This window comes from Manihot esculenta, chromosome 9 (assembly GCF_001659605.2).
Source record: "Manihot esculenta cultivar AM560-2 chromosome 9, M.esculenta_v8, whole genome shotgun sequence".
Lineage (NCBI taxonomy): Eukaryota > Viridiplantae > Streptophyta > Magnoliopsida > Malpighiales > Euphorbiaceae > Manihot > Manihot esculenta.
In genome coordinates, this window is record NC_035169.2 from 32,449,819 (window position 1) to 32,475,540 (window position 25,722).

The 25,722-nt window shown below is 36.4% G+C and overlaps 4 protein-coding genes and 1 non-coding gene across 9 annotated transcripts; 3 read left to right on the plus strand and 2 right to left on the minus strand.

The window, feature by feature from the left end:
* The first annotated feature begins 1,549 nt into the window (after positions 1 to 1,549).
* LOC110623771 (KH domain-containing protein At2g38610) lies at positions 1,550 to 7,380 on the plus strand. Its single transcript, XM_021768791.2, has 7 exons — positions 1,550 to 1,803; positions 1,946 to 2,034; positions 3,364 to 3,515; positions 5,737 to 5,853; positions 5,971 to 6,087; positions 6,266 to 6,409; positions 7,039 to 7,380. The coding sequence occupies exons 1-7, from the start codon at positions 1,724 to 1,726 to the stop codon at positions 7,183 to 7,185; spliced, it is 846 nt and encodes a 281-aa protein (XP_021624483.1). The 5' UTR covers positions 1,550 to 1,723; the 3' UTR covers positions 7,186 to 7,380.
* Positions 7,238 to 13,465, plus strand: LOC110623308. The gene is made up of 5 exons (XM_021768225.1): positions 7,238 to 7,322; positions 7,608 to 7,659; positions 8,325 to 9,399; positions 9,681 to 10,217; positions 10,298 to 13,465. The coding sequence occupies exons 1-5, from the start codon at positions 7,238 to 7,240 to the stop codon at positions 13,463 to 13,465; spliced, it is 4,917 nt and encodes a 1,638-aa protein (XP_021623917.1).
* Positions 13,466 to 13,721: 256 nt separating this feature from the next.
* Positions 13,722 to 13,805, minus strand: TRNAY-GUA. The gene is given in 2 exon segments: positions 13,722 to 13,757; positions 13,769 to 13,805. It is a non-coding gene; the product is annotated as a tRNA-Tyr (tRNA).
* Positions 13,806 to 13,931: 126 nt separating this feature from the next.
* Positions 13,932 to 15,551, plus strand: LOC110621917 (protein RETICULATA-RELATED 3, chloroplastic). Of its 2 annotated transcripts, none has more exons than XM_021766211.2 (2): positions 13,932 to 14,191; positions 14,302 to 15,551. In XM_021766211.2, exon 2 carries the CDS (start codon positions 14,319 to 14,321, stop codon positions 15,390 to 15,392), a length of 1,074 nt encoding a protein of 357 aa, XP_021621903.1. In that variant the 5' UTR covers positions 13,932 to 14,191; positions 14,302 to 14,318; the 3' UTR covers positions 15,393 to 15,551. The 2 variants fall into 2 exon arrangements, with proteins under 2 accessions (XP_021621903.1, XP_021621904.1); XM_021766212.2 differs by having other exon boundaries at positions 14,305 to 15,551.
* Positions 15,552 to 16,024: 473 nt separating this feature from the next.
* On the minus strand, positions 16,025 to 21,368 carry LOC110623006 (putative zinc transporter At3g08650). Of its 4 annotated transcripts, none has more exons than XM_021767813.2 (7): positions 21,182 to 21,368; positions 20,835 to 20,984; positions 19,980 to 20,545; positions 19,431 to 19,715; positions 18,777 to 18,905; positions 17,872 to 17,969; positions 16,025 to 17,156 (listed from the first exon to the last, which is right to left on the minus strand). In XM_021767813.2, exons 3-7 carry the CDS (start codon positions 20,472 to 20,474, stop codon positions 16,343 to 16,345), a joined length of 1,821 nt encoding a protein of 606 aa, XP_021623505.1. In that variant the 5' UTR covers positions 20,475 to 20,545; positions 20,835 to 20,984; positions 21,182 to 21,368; the 3' UTR covers positions 16,025 to 16,342. The 4 variants fall into 4 exon arrangements, with proteins under 4 accessions (XP_021623505.1, XP_021623504.1, XP_021623502.1 ...); XM_021767812.2 differs by having other exon boundaries at positions 19,980 to 20,598; XM_021767810.2 differs by having other exon boundaries at positions 19,980 to 20,601.
* Positions 21,369 to 25,722: the final 4,354 nt, after the last annotated feature.

Sequence of the window (25,722 nt, forward strand, 5' to 3'; positions counted from 1 at the left end):
GATGATGAAGAAAAAAGAGGATGGCTTCCATAATAAATGAGAGCTTGATTGTTGGAAATAAAATAAAATTAGGGATTGGATTTAGACGATTGAGAAATTAAGAGACATTCTCAACAATGAATAGTTTGGATGAAGATTTTTTTTAAAAAAAGCCAAAAAATCTGTTACGAAAAATAAATAAAATGCAATTTCAGGTAAATATTAGACATTAAATCTGCAGATATTGAATTAAACAGAATAAATGGAAAAATAAAATTAAAATAATACAAAATTTCAATTACATTATATATTTGTTCAGTCATATGACACGCACGGGCTAATTTCTTATTCCTTTTCAGATTCTTCTAAACATTTATTTTTATTTTATCAGAATAATAAATTTCACAGATAAATGTTCCTATCAAAAATAAATTAATTTTGAAAGCTCTATCATTTTAATATTTCAAAAAGACATGTGTGGCTGTTGGTTTAACTAAGATTTCTTTTTACAAAACATTTTTCTAAAAGTAAATTAAAATCAAATTTATTATTATTGTTGTTATGAATATTAAAAAACGTATTATTTAAATTTCAGATTATTTTAATTGAAATTCCCCTTTTATTTACTTTTTATCTTAATTAACGATACTAATTTAATTGAAAAGTTCTTTTATATTATAAAATAAAGTAAAATGATAGAAACGTTTAGAATTACAAATGCAAATTCAACTCCATGCATTTTTTATTCAAAATATTTACTTTATTTTATTATGTGGCAATAATGTCTCTTAAAATAATTTTAATCTTTGGTAGTACATTATTTTCTTCCTAAAAAATTGAAATTATACGTCAACCTCAACAAGTTGTTTAAGTTCTGACTATCTAAAAACGACGTAGTTTAGTAGAAAGCGTATGGGCGGAGTCCAGCTCAGCCTGCGTTGGCGACATCATTGTTAATTTTATATACGATTGGCCTCTAGCTAGTGTGGGACCGTGCCCATCTTCCCACCCTTGGATACAGCCATAGATTCACTGCATGGCTAACACGTGTTCTACGCCGCATCAAGGACCCTGCAGGTATGATACACTGTGCATTACCCTTTTTCCCCACTTAATTTTCCACCTCAAGAAGCCGAGCAATACAGTCAGCAGGGGCGCGTTGTTTTAATTTTAGTTTTGGTATTTAGAATTTAACTTTTTTTTTTTTTTCAGTATGATCATAATTTTACTTTTAAATATTTTTAATTTTAATTTAATTTAGTATGATCGTAACTATTTAATAAAATTACATAATAATATTTTAATAAAATTATCAAGCGATAGCTTCCATCTTTGCTACTTCTCTTCGATAAAAAAAAAAAATCTTTGCTACTTCTCTACTCTTTATTCTTCACTGTTTTTTTTTTCTTTAGTTTTTTTATTTGTTGTAAACTCTAAAGTGAAAATTAAAGTAAAAAATAAATAATTAAAGATTTGGCTTACCTTCTGCAAATTCAGTCTATCGAGGAGAGTAATGCCTTTTTCTTTTTTTTTTTTAATTAATTTTCCTGTAATGTTTATTTATTTAATTCTCTTATTACAAACCCTCCTTTACTGATGGCGCTGTGTTTCTCCTTTTTCTTCTGCAACAACCACAACTAAAACCCTTTCTTTTCTTTTCTCTTCTTTTTCCATCTCATTCTTTTGTTTGTTGAAGAAAGAAAGGGAAACAAAAGAAAAAAAATATCTTCAAAAAAAGAGAGCCATGTCAGGTTTGTATAATCCCAACTTCTCACCTGCAAGAGCTGCTTCTCCTCAGATTAGAAGCACTCCAGATGTTGACAGGTACGCCACCTTCAATCATAAACCCATGATATATTTTATCTCATACGAGAAAAGGAGAGAAAAAAGTTTTTTTTTTGATGCTATTTTAGTTTAATTCTAGTAATTCTGTTTTTTGATCTGTTTGGTTTGTTTCTGTTTGTAGTCAATACTTGTCAGAGTTGTTAGCTGAGCATCAGAAGCTTGGACCCTTCATGCAGGTTCTCCCGATATGCAGTCGACTGTTAAATCAAGGTCCACTTCATAGTCTTCCATTTTTTGGATCTAGGTTTTTCCAGATTTCATGGGTGTATCTGCTTTTGCTGCCTTATTTCACTGTTTGTGAATGTGATTCTTCATTTCGTGCGATTTGATGTATTTGATTTTTTTCCAGTGGCATGAGTGTCACTCACTGGTTTCTGCTAATTCACTCTGAATTGCTGGCTGACTTGGGGATTTCGTTTGTAGTATTGGCTTGATCCGGGGGAAACACTTACTTTGAGTTCATTGGATATTTTCTCTAGTTTGAGTTTAGGTTGCTGGGGGCTGCAACTAGGATCTTAACATTGTGTTTAAGATTATATCTGAAAACTCATATGGGTTCTATACAACGGAATTCTGTAAAGCATAGATCTAATCGTTGTGGAATAGGCCAATTATAGCTTTACATCCGGTTAACTAGTGGGTTATGAAACCTTTAACATAAACTGTAATAGCCTGGATTTTTTTTTGGGTGCATTACTGGAGAAGAAACACCATGGCATGAACTTCTATACTGCCGAAGATTTTATAAATAGTAGAATGTTTCACTTTTCAACCCAACTCAACAAAGTCTTAGTCTCAAACTAGTCATCTGGCCATGTAAAGCAGTATTTTTGAGAACTAAACTCTACTGCAGGAAAGAGTTGCTTTGTTACAAAAACTAATTATAGGAGGTTGCTTAGCATTAGGAACACAATGTATGATGAATATATTAAGAGTTAAGAAGTGGGCGTTTGTACATTTCAAATGTTGACATGGCATGCTATTTTGGGGTTAACTTTAACTCCACAAAAGTTGGCAACAGGGAAGTTAGATCTGAAGTAGCTTCTTTATTAGACAAAATCAGAAAACAAAAGAGTCATAGAGAAGTTGAATATTTTAGAAGTTGGCAACAGGACTTACTGCTTAAAATGAATGAGGAAGTTTCTTTTGATAGGCACCCTAGCTCACTAGAGTTCTAAAATATTCAACTTCTCTATTTTCCACTAACCAATCTTCCTGGACCATTATTGTACTGGAGATGTTGCATCTTCATATGCTACAGAAAGTACAAGGTAAGTACCTCCATCCAGTTTTGGCATGGATTTTTGTAACTTGATATGCAGGGGTGAATGTTTTGTAACTTGATAAATAGGGGTTATTGATAAATGATTTTTTGTTGTTTTTCCTGCAATTACCCTTTATTTTCCGGCTATGTAGCAGGCTGCTGTTCTGTCCCTTTCATTGAGGCTGCATTCATCATTGTAAAGCTGTTTATTTATCTTGTTCTGTCGTCTGTTTCTCTTATTTCTTAATTATTATTTATTTACTTTCTATTTGTAGAAATTTTCCGGGTTTCGGGAATGATGTCCAACCAAGGATTTGGTGATTTTGACAGACTGCGGCATAGAAGCCCCAGTCCCATGGCTTCTTCAAACCTTATGTCCAATGTTGCTGGAACAGGTTTAGGCAGCTGGAATGGTCTTCCTCAGGAGGTTATTGTTTCTTCTGCTTGTTTGGTTGAGCATTTAAATTTGGAGTATTTAAGTTCTTTTTGTTTCTTACTACTTGCCCCTGTTAACCCTGGATTTAGGAATATGCTTGCTTGCAATTTGACATGTGAATAGAGGGCACAAATAAATAAAGGTTTTGGTTTTCATTTTCAACTTTCATTTGTCAAGAATTTTTTGCGAATATTTTTGTTAGCATTTGGATTGATGAGGTCACAACTAGAGGTTTTCAAAGCATTTCTTTGCAGTTTAAATTTCAACAAGAATCTTTATTGCTTCATGAAAACTTCTCTGAGATTGGGTTTATACTAGCAGCTTTTAAGCGGCATCCGATCATCTCCATGATATTAATTATTGATGTCAAATAGGAATGTCAGTCGGGCGGGTTTTCGCGGGTATCCGATCCGCCCAAACCCTATTAGGACGGATTTGGGTTTTTACAAAACGGATTTGGGCGGATTCGGATTTGAAAAATGCTACCCGTCTCGAATTCGGGTAGGGTTCGGGAATAGGTGCTCGGATACCCGTTACCCGAACCCGATTAGCTATATTAACAAAACTAAGTGAAGTAACCCTAATCCCTAATTCTTTTTTTCATTTTACTCTGCTTTCCTCTCTTCGTCGGCGCCTCTCTCCCTCACTTCCCTTCCCATAGTTCTCAGTCACGCCTCTCCCCCACTTCACTGACGACTGCCGACAGCCCAGTCGGCACCGGCGACGTCTCCTTTCTCTCCCCAGTCAGCGATCTCCCCAGTCAGCGATATCTCCTTCTCTCTCTCCAGCGGCGACATCTCCGACTTCCCAGTTGGAGACAACTCTTCCCTCTCCCCGGTCGGCATCGGCGATATCTCCTTCTCTCTCTCCAGTCGGTGACATCTACTCTTTTCAATTGACGCTTCTCTCCTCCACTTCACTGATGCTAGAGACAACCCTTCCCCTCCTCAATCGGCGTCGGCGACATCTCCTGGAACTCTCTTCAGGTTTACAATTAAATTTTTTGATAATCAAGATCTTTTGTGTGTATGTTCTTGAAAAATTTTTAGTTGCTATTAAAGATTTTTAGAATTTAGAAACTATTTATCTAATTATTTGGATACTGTTAAAAAATCTAATTATTTGCTATTTGATTAATGTAATACTGTTGATTTTTAGAATTTATGGAATTAATCTGATTATATGATTATAAATCATTATTTGCTGGATTGTTGAGTTGCTGAGTTGCTGTTTCTTGTTATTGAACACACTGCTAGGTCTGCTGGGTTGTGCAACTGTTAGGTGTAGTTTATTTGGCAGTTTTTCTCATCGAATTGAATTAAAAAAATCGGGTTCGGGTATTGTGCGGGTATTGTTAAACGGGTTCGGAACGGATTCGGATAGTAAAAATAAAATATTAAACGGATTTGGGACGGGTTCGGATTTTGTAAATATAATCGGGTTCGGATTTGGATACCCTGAATTTCGCGGGTACCCTACCCGTTGCCATCCCTAATGTCAAAGCAGTATGCTTGCGGGAGAAGTTGAGATTTCAGAATGGAAACATTAGCCGTGATGCATGAGAAGTCTGTTCTACATAAATGTTTACTCATTTTGGAAATTTTTTGGGCTTGAACTCGGAGTTCTGTTTCGTAATTGCATACTTATGTTGGAGTTGCATTTTATTTTATTGTATTTTTTCTGGTTTCTATATGTTAACTCAACATTCTAGGAACTTCAGTAGTTCTTATAGTTGCTTTGTCGAACTTTTGAGTATTTTATACCTTTTCTTTTCCTTACTTCGTTACGTTTTTATTCCTAAGTATGCTTTTATCTGAAAGTTATTGATTACCACATTCATGGCATTCTCCCATGTCATTTGATTGAGGATTCTTCCATTTACACCCCACCCTTCTCATTTTGTGACAGTTTTGAAATGAAGAAGATTTGCACTTCTTGCATAATTCATGAAGAGAATTTTACTTTACAATTACTAGAACTACAGAGGCACTAATAATTTTGCTTCTGCGACTAAGTTCTAATAATATTGCTGCTCTGTTAATAATTTTCAGCTATCCCCTCTACCCCCTTTTTATTTTCACTCTCGCTCAAATGATAAGAAGTTTGGTCAGTAGTGCTATAGGTTAACTAGTGATATGATAACTGTAGGCCTATCTGCTTTGTTGCCTTCCATTTCGATGATATTCTAATAAAATTAAAATCCTTCTTGCAGAGATTAAGTGGGCCGCCTGGAATGACAATGGACTGGCAAGGTGCACCTGCAAGCCCTAGTTCATACACTGTGAAGAGAATTTTGCGCTTGGAAATTCCAGTAGATACTTATCCAAATGTAATTTCTATTTCTTGTTTCATGTTCTGGTGTTATCACTTTAGTTTGTTGGTGACAAATAGAATATTCTAAAAAAAGCAATGACATCTTTTTCTGGCTGTTTCTTCATGGTTTTAGTTCAATTTTGTTGGGAGACTTTTGGGCCCTAGAGGCAATTCGCTGAAACGGGTGGAAGCTACAACAGGCTGCCGTGTATATATTAGAGGGAAAGGATCAATAAAGGATCCAGACAAGGTAGCGGATACCCGTTCACATTCCTTCATTTGTTAAAATTTGCTACAACTGAAACTGATTGATGTAATACATCAAAATTATGAATGGATTGCTCCCCTCCATCTTCCTTTTTGACAATTGACCTTTAAGGTCGGCTCTTTCTTTTTTCCTAATATTCTTATCCAATTTCATCCTGAAGGAAGAGAAGTTCAGGGGAAGACCAGGATATGAGCATCTGAATGATCCACTTCACATCCTAATTGAAGCAGATTTGCCTGCCAATATTGTTGATATGAGGCTGAGACAGGCTCAAGAAATTATAGAAGAACTGCTTAAACCAGTGGTATTTACCTTGCTCATGTTCTTATGGTTGGGATATTATAAATCTAGAATTTGAAGTTATTTTTAGCCTTCACATCTTTTGCATCCTAAAGGATAAAGTTTTAAATGATTCTTTTTATTTCTACTTGTTAAGACTGTTTGGAGAGCAAAACATCATGAAATTTCTAGGGACAATATCATTAAACTTGTAGAAAATTTGCTTTCCATTTGTTATTGGGATGACTCTGGAAACAACTTTGAAGGCCATAACTTCCACCAGTTGTGTGTTTATCATTGAGGTAGGCCTTCAGTTAATGTTTGAGGTTTGAAGTAATTTTGTTGTTGATGCATAAGAACTGCCAGCATTTACTACACACTATAAGTTAATTACAACTAGTTTTTAGATTCATTCTTTCTGGAAGTTATTTGCAAGCACTCCAGCCTAAACATCAGTTGGGTGAAATGCGAAGCAGTTCTCTAATTCACTTATTTCAGTTTTGAGTAAAATGATGATACATTTTCCCAGCCTCTGTACTGGCCCATGCATTTCATTCTCCTTGCTATATCTGATATTATGCACGGTGGTAGAATTCAGCGGGAACTAAGCCTTTCAAAGTTCTTTTGGGTATAATGTCTCTTCCACATATGCAGGATGAATCTCAAGATTTCATCAAGAGGCAGCAATTGCGGGAACTGGCAATGCTTAATTCAAATTTCAGAGAAGAGAGTCCAGGTCCAAGCGGTAGTATCTCTCCTTTCAATACGAGTGGAATGAAACGTGCAAAAACAGGACGCTGAGAGATTATTCATACTCATCTATGTATTGGCATTCATCCTGCTGCAGAATTTGATGGCCGAGTATAGCTTCCAATACAATGTCAATCAAAATGATCAATTCAGCACAGCTACAAAGAATAGGCTAACTGTTATTGCTGGTGAGAGCTTTCTGGTGGGGGGATTTCCTTTATTTTTGTTTTTTTTTTATTTTTATTTCTCCCTCCCAAGATAAGAAAAAAAAGACAAATGGAAAGCATAAAAAAAGAAAACCAAAAAAAAAAGAAAAAAGACAAACAAAAAAAAAACAAAAAGAGAAGGAATTATATAGCTGGTTCTTGAGTTTAGGCTTGCTGAAGTCAGTTCTTTTTTTTATTATTATTTATTTATTATTATTTTTTTAAATGTAAACTTCAATATATTCATTGGATTTATTCTTGTGGTAGAAACTTTTGAGGAGTGTGAAATATATGAATGTTGGAAGAAGGGGCTAGCTAGGTATTGAAGACAATTGAGTCCTGAGTTTTGTAGTTGTCATCACTTCTCAGAGTGTGATTTAAAAAAAGAAAACAAGTATTTAAGAATTAAAATGTTGAGTGTTTGTTGTAATGTCATTTCAGTTGATGAGAATAATGCCTCTTAAGACTTTGAACAAAAACCACGTGCGTTTTGATTAACTATTTATTTAAAAAAAAAAAGCACGTGCTCCACGCAAAATCTGTCTCTTGTTGCTCTGCTTATCAAATGATTGGAAAGCCATTGTTAGGTTTTGTTTCTCTGTTAATGCAGCTGTTGGATATTCTCATTCGACTGATTCTCTTATGCTTTTGGCCTTAATGGAAAAGGGATTTTTTTTAAATAAAAATATTTAACTTATTTTAATTTAATTTTGGTTTTCTTCTTAAAAGGACAGGTTTGAATCGTAGAAGTGTTTGAAAAAATCTTGAACTCTCGTTTGAAATGTAAGATTATAATTTTTTTTAAATGAAAAATTTCTAAATAAAAAAAAATAATTTCCTTCCCTTTACACAAAATATTTATTAAAAAAAAATTTATTAACTCATGCTTTGAAGTACAACAGGCAAGGGCTTGGGGTTTTGTGTTTTAAAAAAAAAAATTGTCTTTTCAAATAATAATGGTTTTTTCGTAAGCCTTGTGCTTAGGGTTTTTTCGTTTTTGTCAAAACCTAGGGTTTCTGTTTCTATGGAGGCCAATCTTCAACAATTGTCGCTTTCGGACGAGGAGGATGAGGGGTTGGCTGTGGTCCCGGTTGCTGATGCCCCTTCTTTTCGATATGAGAACTGTTTGGTGGGTATGTTTTTGACTTTTAATCGTATCAACTTCAAGTCGATGCGTGAGGTTTTTGCTGACATATGGCATCCTTTGAGAGGGGTCGAAATCACTGAGTTAGAAGCCAAAAGGTATCTTTTTCATTTTTTTGCGGTGGTGGATTTGGAACGTGTTTTGCAAGGTACACCTTGGCTGTACAACAATCATCTACTCATTCTCCATGCACTAATGGAGGGGGAAGACCCTTTGCAAGTTCCATTGATTTTTGTGGATGAGTGGGTGCAGGTTCATGATCTAAAGATAGGTTTCTATATGGCAACGATTGCTATTAATCTGGGAAATTTTGTTGGCTCTTTTTTAGATTATGATACTACATACTACTCTTCTAATGAAAAGGATTCTTATATGAGGATTAGGGTTCGGGTGGATGTTAGGAATCCTCTTAAACGCAGGAAGAAGCTGGTTACACCTACAGGAGAGGCCTTTTATGCTCGCTTTGCTTATGAGAGGTTCATGGTTTTCTGTTTTTTCTGTGGCCGTCTCGGCCATACTGATTCTTTCTGTGGTTTATTATTGCATAAGAAGAAAGAGTTGCAACCTCTATGGGGGCCAGAACTTCGCGCAGTCTGCCGTCGCAATCTCCGCTCGACCAGTTCATGGCTGCGGGTGGAAACACCGTTTGTTCAGGCGACGTTATCTCCGAATAATCAGGACCCTTCTCTAGGACGTCCGTTGTTACCATCCCAATCTTTTCTGAATTCCTTTTTGGGCACGTCTTCTACTACTGATGGGAGGGAAAAGGCAGTAGGCCAGATGGAAACTGATCAGAATCATTTGGGCCCAAATGGTTTAGGTGAAGATGACCCAATGCAGCATTCTATTGAGGGGAAAAAACGACAGCGTTCTCCTATAGCCAGCAACGTTTTTGATGCCATGGATTCATTGCCGGTTAATTCTACTCCAACGGTCGAACCTGCGAGGCGGGTCGACCGACAGCCATGAGGATTCTTTGTTAGAACTGCCGAGGTGTTGGTAATCCTCGTGCAGTTAATGCTATGGAGGATCTTGTTTTTATTATAAACCTTCTATTTTATTTCTTATGGAAACTAAAGTTCATGGTGTAAGAATGAATCAAATAAAGAACCTTTTGCATTATTCGAATTGTTTTTCTGTTGATAGTATTGGTATTGGTGGGGAGTTTATCTTTGATGTGGAATACTGATGTTCAGTTACAAGTTTCTTACTTTTCTTCAAATTTTATTGACTGCACTATTGGTACTGGCTCTGCTCAATGGCGTTTTACAGGGTTCTATGGTTGTCTTGAACCAACTCGCCGCCGTACTTTTTGGAACCTGTTGCGTGAGCTATCTTCACGTAATGATTTACCTTGGTTATGTTGTGGGGATTACAATGATATTGCAGCGCCTGAAGAGAAGAGTGGGGGTCCTCTTCGAGCTTCTCATCTTATTTCTGATTTTCGGGGGGTGTTGTTAGATTCTGGTTTGTCTGATATACAACATAATGGCTCGTTTCTTTCTTATACTTATAGAGAGGGGACTCCATTTTGTTCTAAAGAAAGGTTGGATCGTGCATGTTCTAATACAGCTTGGAGTGGTATTTTTCCAGATGCTTTATCTTCAATTTTGGTTGCTCCCGTGTCTGATCACAACCCTTTGTTAGTTGAAACTACTACTCCTACTTGTCATATAAGGAGTAGGCGTTTTCGTTTTGATAATTCATGGCTCGAGGATCCTGAGCTGGGTGAGGTTGATTCAAAAGCATGGGCAGAGAGGGTTCGGTTGGACTTTTTGCTAGAAAGGATTTTACTGCCAATCGTATTGTGCAGTGGGGTCGGAACAGAAATAAATTGAAACGGGCTCAGAAAGATATGATCAGAAAACGGCTTGAAGAAGATCTTGATTCGGTTGATACAAGGGAGGTGCGTCGGCTTAAGAAGCAGTGGAATCAAATTCTAGCGGAAGAGGAGATTAGAATTTGCCAACAAGCAAAGCTCTTTTGGTTTCGCAATGGAGACAAAAACACTAAATATTTCCACAATAATATTAAGGCGCGAAGAAGGCAAAATCGTATTGTGGAAATTACAACCTCGGATGGCTCTATTTCTTCTGATCAGCACGTAATTGCGGATACTTTATTCTCTGGTGCAGTTGCCGATTTTGGTGAGGTGATTAGCTTGGTTCAGCCGAAAGTTGATTCTCATGATAATACTATGTTAACTGCAACTTTTGTTGATGAAGAATTCAGGCACACTCTTTTCCAAATGAATCCAGATAAAGCGCCGGGATTAGACGGCCTTAACCCAGCATTTTTTCAGAGGCATTGGAAGATTCTTGGTCCGGATATTGGTAAAGCTTGTCGCGAATGGTTGGCTAGAGGTGCACTTCCAGCTAATATTTCAAATACTTTGCTTGTGTTGATCCCTAAATGTGATAATCCGAGGTTGGTGAAGGATTTTAGGCCTATCGCTCTGTACAATGTGGTGTATAAAATTTTATCTAAAGCTTTGGCTAACCGTTTTAAGAGAGTATTAGATAAAATCATTTCCCCTAATCAGTCGGCATTTGTCCCCGGTCATCTGATAACTGATAATTTTATTGTTGCTTTTAAAACTATACATGGTTTAAAGCAACAAACTAGGGGATCTGATGGTTTTTGCGCTTTGAAAATTGATATTGCTAAGGCATATGATAGGGTTGATTGGGCCTATTTAAGTGTAATGTTGTCTGCTTTGGGGTTCTCTACTACCTGGATTGGTTGGATGCGCATGTGTTTTTCAGATATTATTTACAAAATTGCTCTTAATGGTTCTGAGATTGGGCCAGTTATTCCAACGAGGGGGTTGCATCAAGGTGACCTGATTTCACCTTATCATTTTTTTATTGTTGCTGAGGGCTTGTCTTTGCTTATTCAGAACAGAGAGAGTCTGGGGCTTATTCAGGGTTGTCCAGCAAAACAGGGTTGTCCCATAATTTCTCACTTGTTTTTTGCTGATGATTCTCTGCTCTTTTTTAAGGGCACAGTCATGGAAGCCTCACAGGTGAAATCTCTTTTAGCAGTTTATGAAAAGGCGTCTGGACAGTCTATTAATTTTGACAAGTCTGCTATCATGTTCAGTCCTTGCATTCGTGATGATATTTGCATTGCAGTTTCTACGATTCTCAGTGTTCATCAGTCTCTGGGTACTAGTACTTATTTGGGACTGCCTTCGCTGGTTGGAAGGAGTAAAAAGCAAATCTTCAGTTTTCTGAAAGATCGGATATGGAAACGTAGTAATAGCTGGAATAACAGATTTCTCTCACGGGCTGGACGTGAGGTCCTTATTAAAGCAGTTCTTCAGGCTCTCCCTGCATACTGTATGAATGTGTTTTTACTCCCATTGGCTACGTGTAATCAATTGCAGGTGATGTTGAACAAATTCTGGTGGAGTGGTGGTATGGATGATCGGAGAGGTATTAATTGGCTGGCGTGGGACCGTATGTGTGTTCAGAAAGGGGATGGTGGTATGGGTTTCTGTGATCTGCGGTGCTTCAATGCTGCGTTGTTGGGTAAGCAAGGGTGGAGGATTTTATCCGACACAAACTCTCTTCTATATAATGTGCTCAGAGCAAAATATTTCCCATCGGGGGATTTTATGTCAGCTTCGTTAGGTTCTAACTATAGCTATGTTTGGAAGAGTGTTCACTCATCTCAACAACTGTTAGTGTGGGGTACTCATTGGAGAGTGGGAGATGGTAGAAGCATTTTTGTTAAGAATAATCCTTGGTTGCCAAGTGATTCAAATTTTGTGCCGAATGATCCTATGTTCATTGATGATGCCATGCATGTTAGTGATCTGTTTGTGCCTGGAGAGTTGCGGTGGGATTTGGAGAAGGTGTTGAATATTTTTTCCATGGATGATGTGCGATTTATTCTAGCTATTCCTTTGCCACTTAATCCTAGACCGGATAAGCTTATTTGGCATTTCGAGAAGAGGGGCTTTTATACGGTCAAAACAGCATATTATTGTGTGCTTTCTATGCTTGGTCGGCATCTAAGGGTGGGTACATCGGACTTGTGGAAGAAGGTGTGGGCTCTTGATGTCCCTCCAAAGGTTTGGGACTTTATATGGAGATTGTTTCATGGTGTTTTGCCTACTCGAGACAATTTGGCTAGGAGAGGTGTCGACGTTCCATTGGGGTGCTTGTTTTGTGATGCGAATGAGTCTATTGACCACCTTTTCTTTTCTTGTCCCATGGTAAGAGAGGTCTGGAGACTAGTGGGTGTTGCCTTATCCAATTCTTGGTTGTCATTTCAAGACTTATTCCTTCATATCCATGTGAGTTTTGGTAGGGAACGTGCTTCAAGATTGGCAGTTCATGCATGGAAAGTTTGGTATGCAAGGAATGAGTTAGTGTGGAATAATAAGGTGTTGACACCTCAGGCTATCCATAGTGATGCCAATACTTTTTATACAAATTATCTTCATTGTGGTCTTGATAAGCAACGTGCACCAGGTCCGAGTCTTCTCTCTATTAATGCAGGTTCGGCTTCTAATGCATCGGATTGGCTAGCTTATGTGAATTGTGCCACTTTCTCAACTTCGGATTTATTTGGATTTGGTGCTGTGTTCGAAGATGCTGAAAGAGTTTTTTCAATTGCAATTTCTGGTTATACTAAGGGTCGTGGTTCTCCTGCTATTGCTGAGTCATTGGCCTTGCGTCAATGTTTAATGTATGCTCGTGATACTTTCCTGCAGGCTGAAAGTATTTTCATTGATAGTCAGGTTTTATTATTCGCCTTTCGCTCAAATTCGGAGGACTTTTCTGAATTTGGCATCATTGTTTCGGATTGTAAAGATATTCTGCTTCTTTGTCCAAATATTTCGTTATGCTGGATTAGACATAGTGCGAATAAGGCTGCTCATCTGTTAGCAAGACAGTCTATTCGTTTTGATCGTTTTAAACTTTGGGTTGATATGCTTGAGTGTCTGTTTGAGCATTATAGTTCAAGATAATAATATTTATTTTCTTGACTTAAAAAAAAAATAAAAATTGTCTTTTGAGTTTGATTTAGAATTATTTGTTAAATAAGGGATTGACCGCTTATAACCTCTCTTTAAAAACGAGAGAAACTGAAAGTGAAAATTTCTCTTTTTATTTCATACATTGATTAATGGCAATTGTAAATGAATGGATCAAATTTGTTTGAAATGAAAAATAAAAAGAATAACGTGTAGCCTTCTGTAAAATCACAAAAAATTATAATCAACATCCGACCTGCCGGATTCGAACCAGCGACCTAAGGATTACAGCAACCACTACAGTCCTCCGCTCTACCAACTGAGCTAAGGTCGGCTCGTGGTAGCATCTCTAATTTTATACTACACCAACTATAGTCGCATCGTTGCTTAGGGTTCTGGCAATCGAGTTCAGTTCACCAACCCCACTGCTATACATATGTTTTTGCTTCGCTCAGGACAGGTACCATCGTTTTCGCAGCTCTCGGCGGTACCGGTTCATTCTCCGGCTATTCTATTGCCAATTTGGCAGCTACCCCGTCATTCCCTTTTCTCTATTTCTTCGCTGACTAAGATCTCTTTCAGATTTTGATTGTTTAGCTCATTACATTGACCGATCAAGGACCACTTTGATCTCTCGCCTACTTCCTCCATTTCCACTCATCACTATCCACCCTCTCTTCCCTATCAGTGTGCTCTATTTCTCCTCATTTGGCTACTTAGGTTTGTCTTTGTGATCTTCTTTTATTTGATTGTTCTACCATGTTGTGATTTTTTTACTTTGATCTGTGCATTGTTGTTTGTGATTAATTTTTTTTTGTTGTTTCGTTTAGCAGTTCTGATTGGAAGGATGGCAGCTGCGGCCCAGCTCCGTTGCTATGTTTCTGCTAGACAATATTCAAGTTCTTCTTCCCAGAATCCCCGCGTTTTGAATCCCAATTGCCCTGCTGTTTCTTTCCCATTTTCTGATCCTCAAATCCATTCGCTTCGCCTTCTTCCTCACCCGAAACTTTCTAAGCCTGAGTTTTCTTACGGTGGAGGCAATGGCAGCAGCGGAATAGGTCGCGGGTTTGGTGGTGGTGGCAGCGGTGGCGGCGGCGAAAGTGGAGGATGGAGTAGTGATTCCAATTTCGAGAATTCGTCATCCTCGGGATTTGGGATACTTGGTCTTTTCCTGAGCGGATGGCGATCTAGAGTTGCTGCTGATCCACAGTTCCCTTTCAAAGTTCTAATGGAGGAATTGGTTGGTGTCTCCGCTTGTGTTCTTGGTGACATGGCTTCGCGTCCTAACTTTGGACTCAATGAACTCGACTTCGTATTCTCGACTCTGGTAGTTGGTTCCATAATGAATTTCACCCTCATGTACCTCTTGGCACCTACCGCGTCTGCTGCAAGTACCAGTCTCCCTGCCATCTTCGCAAGTTGCCCAACAAGCCACATGTTTGAGCCTGGTGCCTTTACCCTCATGAATCGACTGGGCACTTTTGTTTACAAAGGAACCATCTTTGCAGCTGTTGGTTTCGGCGCTGGACTAGTAGGAACTGCAATCTCAAATGGGTTGATTGCGATGAGGAAGAAGATGGATCCAACTTTTGAGACGCCAAACAAGCCACCTCCAACAGTTCTAAATGCAGTGACATGGGCTCTTCACATGGGCATTAGCAGTAACTTGAGATACCAAACTCTGAACGGTGTAGAGTTTTTGCTGCAGAAAGGGCTTTCTCCTCTGGCTTTCAAGAGCTCAGTAATTGTTCTTAGATGCTTGAACAACGTGCTGGGTGGAATGTCGTTTGTTATATTGGCAAGGTTAACAGGGTCCCAGAGCGTCGGAGAAGCGAAATCTGTTGGGGACGAGGGTGCAGAGAAGGAGAAGTTGATTGATGGGGAAGACGAGTTGCAGAGCAATCAGTCGACTTTCAAGTGAAGAGATCGCTCTTGTTATCCACAATGTCTATACATGTAATAAAAATCCAATGATGAGAAGTCTTGTCTAGGATTGGGATTGTCATTTAGTTTCTAGGTGATGATTTTGGTCCTCTATCACTTGAATGTGTGCAATGGAACAGCCCCACCGTTTTCAATACATGACTAGACCAATCAAAATTTTAAAAAAAAATTGATCCACTAATTTTCTGACTTTTTAAAAATTTATTAACTAATATATTGTTAATTTTATTTATTAAATATTATAAAAAAATTTAAAATATTTCCATACAAAAGAGATTAATTTATAAATATTTTTATAAAATTAAATAATTTAAAAATTAAATAATAAAATATTTAACTATTAAAATTAATAGAAAAATTAAGTTTTAAATTTTTAAAATTTTAAAAAAACTTCAATAGATTTTTTAAAATTCAGATATCTCAAATAAAAAATTAAAAAAAACCGAGGGCATCAATGTTGGTGGTCGGTTAACCGCCAGCAGTTTCAATGTTTTGCGTTGATAGTCCCAAGGACGATACCAAAATCAAGGCACCGAGTATTTTGCCTGGGTTCAGAATGCAGCAACCAACACTTGCATAAAAATTTGCTTCTAAAATCAAATTTGAAAATTTTTTTGGCAAGTAGAGTGAACCCTTTAATTTATTTTTGTTCTAATCTGAATGCTATTTCCATATCAGGACTCGCGTCCTCCATTCACACGAACATGTAGAAGAAAACCAGCAGCAGCAGCCAGCTACTCGCACCAAATTTTCTTCCTCTTTACATCTTTTAGATAATGAAAAAACCAAAAAATAGAAAAAAGAAAAGGTAAAAGATAAAAGAATAGTATACAAAGGAATCATCCTCTTCTTTTCCTAGCAAGATAATCTACTCTCTAGTTCCCTTGACATGCCATCACAGTAGAGCCAACTACAAATCTATAGCTTTCATCTAACAGCCTCTGGAGCAGAATTGCAGTACGGCGTGTGCAAGCAAACCAGCTTGGTGCACGTTAAGCACAGAGTAGCAAAACCAACACCTATTACAAGTCCAGAAATGCCTTTCCGTGTATCCAAGCTTAGTGCTCTTCGGATTATCCTCCCAAAGCTTGGGAGCAATCCCCCACATGCTAAAACCATTATATGATCAAGACCACTGTAGTCAATTCCTGCAAGTATTGCTCCAATGGCAGATATTGGACCCACAAATCCAATTAATGCTGCTGCTGCTAGAGCATTGTGCCAGCTGTCAGTAGCGCCGAAGATGCAGCTAGCCACAGCAGCACCACGGGGAAGTCCATGTAAAGAGACAGGAAGGACCATGTGTCGACCAAGTCCATAAGCTTTTGGTGCAGCCACCCCTAGTGCAAGTCCCTCGGCCAATGCATGGAAGGCAACTGCTCCACATGAAAGAAATGACTGAAGGGTGTGAACGCTCATGGGGAAGCCAGTTATCGTAGGTAGGTTATTGGCCAATGCCCTCTTGCGACCTGCAAGGCTCAAAATGCGGGAACTACAAATATGGACAAATACTGCTCCAAAAGCAAGCAAAATTATAAGAGGTATAACACCCATCTTTGATGACACAAGTAACTGTAGTGGTCGCCATGCACCAAGGACAAAAGCAATGCCACATGCTGCACCCATGAGAAGGGCATGCTGAAGATGGAATGCAAGAGCAAATGTGACGAGAATGATACCACCAAGCAATGGCCCTAGACCAAAAAGCAGCGAAACAAAGAAGCCTGAAGCATCTTCTGCGCTGCAATATCCAGAAATGAAATTTAGTATCAATTGAAAAATGAATGCACGATGAGCAGTATATAAATTGCATAAAACAGCTACGAGAAAAAAAAAAGCAAACAAAAAGAACAGCTTTCAAGAAATGGATTGACCAAGCTGCATAGCATAACTCAGCAATAAGAAAAATATTTCATTTGTGGAGAATCATACTGAATAACACAACTGTGGGAAGAGCCATTTCAAGTTATTTTAACAAGATAACCTCACCAATCAAACAAAACCAGGTCCGAGTGTTAGCAGCTAATGCAAAGCAATATTTTATGGTTAGAGTTGTTGAGATAGTGAGATTATAAGTAGAATTAAAGATACTAAAGCATCCTTAGAATGGTCCGAGGAGCATGATTCATGATGATCTAAATTTGGATGTTCATAGTAACCCAAAACCTGACAAAAATTTCAAGGAAGAAGATATTGATCCTAATTACTATTGAGCTGCAGAAACTGATTGTTATCTGTATCTAATTATTAATAACAAATAAATAGTAGCAAAATAAGCATCACAGCAAAACCATTGTAAAAGTGCAAGATGGGACTATGATCCTACAGCAGTATCAGTATGAGGCTAGGAGCATGTCAAGCTAATGTCTGATGTGATAGTGAACCATCAAGCATAGTGGAATAATGCTGCTTCCAAACATGCATTCTTAGAAAGCTAAAGCTCCATAGCAACTCACTTGTAGTCATGGCTGAAACTCTCAAACATGGTGCTTAAAGCTTCCATAAATGCTACAGAGATTGTAGCTGCTGACGCCACCTGAGAAGGAGAGGCTTCCTGTAATCCAGAAGACACAGGAAAACGTTCAGTATGAAAAAACAAAGGCAGACACATAGAAGTGGTTCAAGGTTCACAATTAATGATCATATTCACATTTAACCTTTCTGAATTTTAGGATTTCAAGGTCCACTTTTGGCCACCCAGAATAAAAAATAGTGGGCAATTTTATTCACCAATACATAGAATCATCTGCAATTTCCATGTTGGTTTAAAAGTAGGGATAAATGTATAAATTAAAATGCAGTAAGACTCTTGCATCAGCTCTGATTATTGAAAAAAAAACCAGCAGGAAAAGAAATGAACTTCAACAAGAATAAAAGATGCTAAAATACATGGTACTGATTATATTACTTTTGTAAAGAAATAACAGACAACTTGAGAGACATAAGGAATGGAAATCATTAACAAATTTGTCCATCTATTGAAATGAAACACTAAACACATCGGATGAAGTACCAATTAAAAAAATACCCCCCCCAAACCAAAAAAACTCTTAATTTCCTGGCTTTCTTCTTTTCTCTTTTTTGAATCATATCTAGCCTTCATACTTCTTCTTCTAGCATGCAAAACGCATGCATGGTTCAGCAATATGTCATCCATGCGTATAATCTGTTCTGTATATAAGTGGCAGTATCACCATGAAGGATGAAAAACTGTTGAATGCAAATTTATGATGATCATAATCAACTAGATTATTATGGAACAGGTTAACATAAAAGAAATTCAATCATTGCATTCTGAACACTTGATGGGAAACTGGGTCCTTAAATTCACAGTGGACTCAACTGAGTATACAGAAATTACCTTGAAAGCATCAGGAAGTACTTCGGCAACAACCATCCAGATCATACATCCAGCAGCAAACCCGGTACAGAAAGGCAGGAACTTGTTAAATGCATCAGCACATATGAATGAAGGAACTGCTACAATGGGCTGTAATAAAGTGATTTAATATGTCAATTACTGATAGCTAACAAAATCCTATTTAAATCATAGCTGAAAAGAATTATTAATCCACTTGCCGCCAATTATTTGTATCTTATTTCTCATCAAAATTTCATTTTGAAAATTACAACAGACAACCAACATGCTTGAGTGCTTTTGACACTGCATGACCTACAATTCTGCAACAAACCATGATGCAATCGAAATTCAGTCAACATAGGAATCATTAACGCTAACTAAAATATAAAATCGTCCAACATGCCATGGCATAAGGTGATATAGCAGTCTCCAAGGAGCTTACCGAGACACATTGCACAAAATGAGAAGACAAGATACTTTTCCAAAGCTTATCATATTGACAGCATAGACACCATAAAAAAATGTATTGTGTATGATTTCATTCTTCTGTCCCCTTTTAATTAGGTATTCACACATCTTTAAGTAGTGATATCAGCACATAGTACCATCATAAAATTGACTAACTTCAGTCCGTCACGAAGCGTAATTTATTACCTGAGGCAAAGATGTAATTACACTCCATAACATTGCATTTTGTGGAGAAACACCTCTTGATGCAAGAACCATACTCACAGCTAATCCCTCTGGTATGTTGTGCACAGCAATGGCCAAAGTTACCAAAAGGCCTTGAGAGAAACCTTTTGTTCCAGCAAAGGAGACTCCTACGCCAGAGCCCTCCCCAAATGAATGAAGAGTCATAATTCCAATAACAAGAACAACTTTCGTTGCATCTGCACCTTTTATGTCCAACATACTTACTTCCCCATATTGTTCAAGAAACTGCAACCAGAATGAAGTACAACATAATGAGATCTAAATTAACAAGGTGAATATCATTTTAATTCATTACAATAGAAATGAATTTGTGCTACCTGTATATGGGGGAAAAAATTAAACGTGCGTCTACTGATAAAAAAAATAAAGAAATGGGCAAATGTTTCCTGATCCTCAGGGCAAGAGGAACTAAAAGGCAAGGAGCACAAAATGAACTCAGCTGAGAAAGTAGCAGACTTAATGCATGAGGATCAAAGTCCAAGTAGTTACCTTCTTGCAAAGTAAAATGAAAATTCCACCAGATAAAATCCCGATCACAACCCAATTGCCAGCACCATGGTTCTCCCCTTCCTGTATGAGATCAAAGCTAGCAGCCAACATAACTCCAGCAGCCATTCCATTGCATAATCCAGCCCACTGAGGATCCAGTTCTACAAAAAAGAAAGGCACTGCACCTAAACCAGTGGCAGCAGCCATAGCCAACGTAAATAATGCAACCGTAGATATTGAAACTCTGTTGTAACTGCCCTTTCTATCACCAATTCTGCTACTCATGCTCTCAAAATCAATAGAGCTCTCAAAATCAATAGCACTCTCTACACCAGTGCCATCTATAACATTGCTCCCAGCATTTTTATGTGGTGCAGATCTCAACCTTTTTGGAATTTCACTTTCAGAATGTGCCAGAATGCCACCAAAGAACACTATGGAGAACAGAAAAAATAATAGGGCTTTTCTAAATAGGCACTGCATTGTTCTTTCCATGAACCACCAAAAAATTTGCCTCTTTATATAGGATTCCTCATTTCAAAAGCTCCATTGCAGACAAATTCCAACTGCAAAAATGAGGATACACAAATCTATTGACTTAATGTGCCAGGATCAATATCTGCTGCAGTTCAAAGTTGATTGAACGATATTAGTTTCTTTTTTTTTTTTTTGAATAGTGATGGTACTAGTCCAATTATAACATGAAATGAACTCAGAAAGTACCCATCGGCCATCCCATTCTTTACTCATCTAGAACAAATTTTAATATACTATATAATCTAACAAAAAACCCAAAATTTTCTTGGAACCAAATTACATTTAAAATCAAATAGATGACAGATCAATTGCGTTTACCTCCTAAATCCTTATTAACCAAATGGCAGCAGCACCACGTTTTCTCAAATGGGGTCCTCAGTTAAATTCAGATTGTAAATGAAACTGAAGTGATTGATGCCGAAATGCGATTCGATCTTCCCAGCAAAGCTACCTCGGGCGGTTTTGATTCTGGAACATTACAAAGATAGAAAATGATAATTAACACAAAAATTTAATCTTCAAAACTCCAAAATTTCTATTGTTTTCTCACAATTCCTCAGCAAGCAAGCAAACAAACAAATACCCAAAAAAATAAAACCAAATACGGAATCAATATCAGACCTTAACTACGATTGGAATATGAAACAAAAAAGGGGAAAAAGTACCAATGAAACAAAGGTAACCGCAGGAAAATCAAGGGCGTCTGAAAACAGATTTAAATGAAAAATTAAAGGAGACAATTAGGTTCCAAAAGGGAATAAAACCCTGACTTGTGATTTTGAGGGATTTAATAATTAAATTAAAATTTAAACAATGAAACCACGTTTGCCCCGCTGTTTTCTTATCCCTCAAAAACCATCAGATTTCTTTCTTTTAAAGTCAAACAATGCTTACCTTGTTTGAACAAAAGTAAAATTGTTTTACTTAAAGATAAAAAATTAATACAAAAATTACTATGGATTTTCAAGTAAATTTATGAGTTTCTGCCTATTTTAAAAAATACTTAATTAAAAATATTTTTTATTTTATAAATTTAAACTATTTAATTATTTTATAAAAAAATTATTAATCAATTTATTTTATCTTTAATTAAATAAAATAAATATAATTAAATTATAGTAATTAAACAATATATTTAAAGTGACTTATAGTTTTTGCTTAATAGAATGTATGAAGATTTAAATTTTATATAAATAATTTTGTCTTATTTTGGATATAGATTTTTTATATCATTCATTTTAAATAATTATTCTAAAAATATTACTTATTGATGCATTAAAAAATATAACTTTGCAATGATTGTTATGTAATAAAGAGAATGTGAGCTATAAGTATTCGGAGCCGAACTCAAGTCAATATATTAAAGTCACCGCTCCAAAACTCAAGTCAAATATACTCAAAAATAGGATGAAAGTAAAAAATTGATTATAATTCAAGAGAATAATGTATTTTTATTTTTTTAATTATTAATTTTTATTAGAATTAATCTAGTATTTTTTAATAATTTGATGATGATGTAGTAGAGTATTTAATAATAAATTTTACCAATTAATTAATCGGTGATCTTGCAATTATAAGTATAACAAAAATATACTAACTTATGCATATTAACGATAATTTTATGTGAAGGTTCAATTTTATAAAAAAAAGATAAAATTTTAATAAAGAGTCGAGTATTTTAATATTCAAAAATTCTTTTTTCTCATACGTAGAACTGCGTATTAGCTTTTTATTATTGTGTAACACCATTTAATAAGATAAATTAAATAAGATATATAAATTAATATATTAAAATGATTTTATAAAAATATTAATTATAAATATAAATGTAATATTTATTAGTAATATTTACTGATATGATATATTAATATTAACACGTAAAAAATGAATTATGTAATATAAATAACTTTTTTTTGAAAATAATAATATAAATAATTTTTATATTTTTATTATTATCTAATTTTTTATTTTAATCTTAAAATAAACAAAATTATATATTTATTCAAATAATAAAATAAAGGAAAAATTACTTTTTAGTCCCTGAGGTTTAACGTAATTAACACTTCTATCCTTCTATTTTGGCAACCCAACACTTAAGTCCCTCACTTTCTCTTCCGTCCATTTAAATCGTTTGGTCAAAGAGTCAAAGGTGAGAGATGATAATTTTTTCCAAAAATACCCTTATCTTTTCTCCGGTTGAAGAAGAAAAAGAAGAAGAAGAAGGAGAGGCATTTGGATTTGGGTTTGGATTTAGTAAGGGTTAATTTTATCAATTCACGTGTCCCAAACGGCTATTTTGGACGGAAAAACTATGAATTTGGACAGAAAATAAAGTGAGGGACTTAAGTGTTGGGTCGCCAAAATAGAGAGACAAAAGTATTAATTACGTTAAATCTCAGGGATTAAAAAGTAATTTTCCCAAAAATAAACTTAATATATACATTTATAATTATATTACTTATTTTAATAGTAAAATAAATTATATATACATTCTTTTTAATTAATTTATATATCAACGACTCCAATTATATAAAATTTTATCAAAATCTTTATTACAATTAACTTTAATTTTATAATTTTTTTTAAATATAGCGGTTTAAGATGTCAATGAACTGCATTCTTAGTCTACCAGTAAGTGCAAATTTAAAAAATTTTAAATTTTACTTTTTAGTCTCTATTTAAAAAAAAAAAAAAAAAAAAGTCTTTTAGCTCAATAATGGCTAGGGGTGATCATTCGGTCGGTTCGGTTCAAAACCGAACCGAATCGAAATAACCGAAAACCAAATTTTAGAATTTTACACAAACCGAACCGAACCGAATAAGAGGAATAACCGAATCGAACCGAACCGATTTAGTTCGGTTCGGTTCGGTCGGTTCGATCGGTTCGATTTTTAAACTTTTTTTTTTCACATTCATTCTAAAATCCAATTAAAATATTTTAATTTTAATTTACAAAACCATCAAATACATCAAACGAATACAAAAATTACACGGAAATTTCAGCGCAATATAAAAAATGACAATCCCAAAGCAAAATCAGCCAGCTAAAACCCAATTTGACCAAAAATGATCAAAAAAATATTGGATTTTATCTCAACAAACCAAATCCAACCCATGAAAGTTAAGCACCAAGAACAATCGAAAGAAGAGCTGATTACTCAAATTTAAGACACAACTAATCAAACAATAAAAATTGCAAAACCCACCCGGCAAAGAGTATCAACAAAGTATGAAGAGGAAAGAATCAGAAGAATGACAAGAAATAGAGCAAAGGATCTGAATTAGAAAGCCTACCTGTCTTTACAAATAAAAAATCAATACTGAAGACTGGGGACAGGGACGGGGACGGGGACGGAGGAGGACGGAGGAGGAGCCAGGAGCCAGGAGCGAGGAGGGAGGAGGGAGGAGGGAGGAGCGAGGAGGAGCGAGGAGCCAGGAGCGAGGAGCGAGGAGGGAGGAGGGAGGAGGGAGGAGCGAGGAGGACCGAGGAGGACCGAGGAAGACCGAGGAAGACCGAGGGCAACCAAGTTGTTGACGGTGCGGAGAGCCGAGCGATGGCCGACGATTCCGTGCAGAGTGACGACAGACGCCGACGATTCCGTGGAGAGTGACGACCGACACCGACGATTCCGTGGAGAGTGACGACCGACGCCGACGATTCCGTGGAGAGTGACGACCGACGCCGACAGTGAGGTGAGGAGTCGTCAACGTTGCTAATTCGCGCATCCGCAACGTAGTGAAGATCGATGACCCAAGTTAGCCGCGACAGTTAATCGGTCGATGTCGGGAGGAGAGTGGAGGTCGGACGGTGGACTGTGGAACTGCTGGAAGTGGTGGAGTTCAATGCTCAGAGAAAGGCACAGGCATGTTTGATCTGTGATGTGAGGCGGCGTGGAATGGAGATTGGTAGCGTGACTCAGGCTTTTAGATTTAGGGCAAATATAAGGGTACATTTCAAAACGACGTAGTTTAGTGATTTCGGTTCGATTCGGTCCAATCGAAATTTTTGAATCTAAAACCGAACCGAACCGAAATCACCGATTTTTCAGAAAATTAAAACAGAACCGAACCGAATTAAAAATAAAACCGAACCAAATTTTTAGTTCGGTTCGGTTCGATCGATTATTTCGGTTTAAACCGAATAGTGCTCACCCCTAATAATGGCTGATTGAAAGGTTTATCAAACATGAAACCTTCTATAACAACTCTTTCGAATCTTTAATCCAAAGCTCCCTCTATATGCAATAGTGCTAATTTGAACTCTTTCAAATCTTTAATCGAAAGCTCCCGCTATATTTAATAATGCTAATTTGGATTTATATCAAATAAATATATTAAAAAATAAAACGTATTTTTCAAGTTTTAAAAGTAATCTTTATAAAAAATTTGAATTTAAAATCTCTTATTAAGATGATATGATAAATTTCTAAGAACTTGCAAAAAAAGAGTAATTACTCAATAACCTTATTAAGGAAGCTATTTTGACCCATTAAGATGATATAATGAATTTCCAAGAATTTGCAAAAACAGAGTAATTACTCAATAACCTTATTAGAGAAGCTATTTTGACCCTTTTGCTTGCTTTCTAAGGTTTTAGACTTTAAAAAATAAATATTTATCTTTTTAAATTTTATCTATAACTGTCAAATACCTCACAGAACACCTATTTCATATGCGCCAGGCTTATTATTATTTCTTTTTTAAAAGCTTAAAAATAAGCCTGCTGTACAGACTTTGTTAAGCCTGCGCAGCAGGCAATGCAAAGCCCTCTGGGCAGGCTTGATGTAAAATAAAATTTTATTTTATTATTTTAATTTTTAATTAATATATTATATTTATATTATATTAATTTAATATTATTATTTATAATATTAAATATTTTAAATTATTTTTGATGATCTGAGATCCAGAAAATAGGGTTTTACAATGGGTTCTATAAAACTGGAAAAACTTAGACCTAGAGGAGAGTATTTCTCCTTTTATATGTTTTTTTTTGTCTAATAGTGACGTGTTAACAGAACGTGTATCATTGGACCACCTGTCCCTGCTACGTTGATACGGACGTACGAGGGAATCAGATCTCTGTCTCATGCGTAACGGCCCCTGATTCTCCCCGGGCGTGCATGCGGATGGTCCCACAAGGCGAAGGGGCTGAACTCCTTCCTGGTTCTGAGCTGGGCCAGAGGATGAGGTTACAATTAGGCCC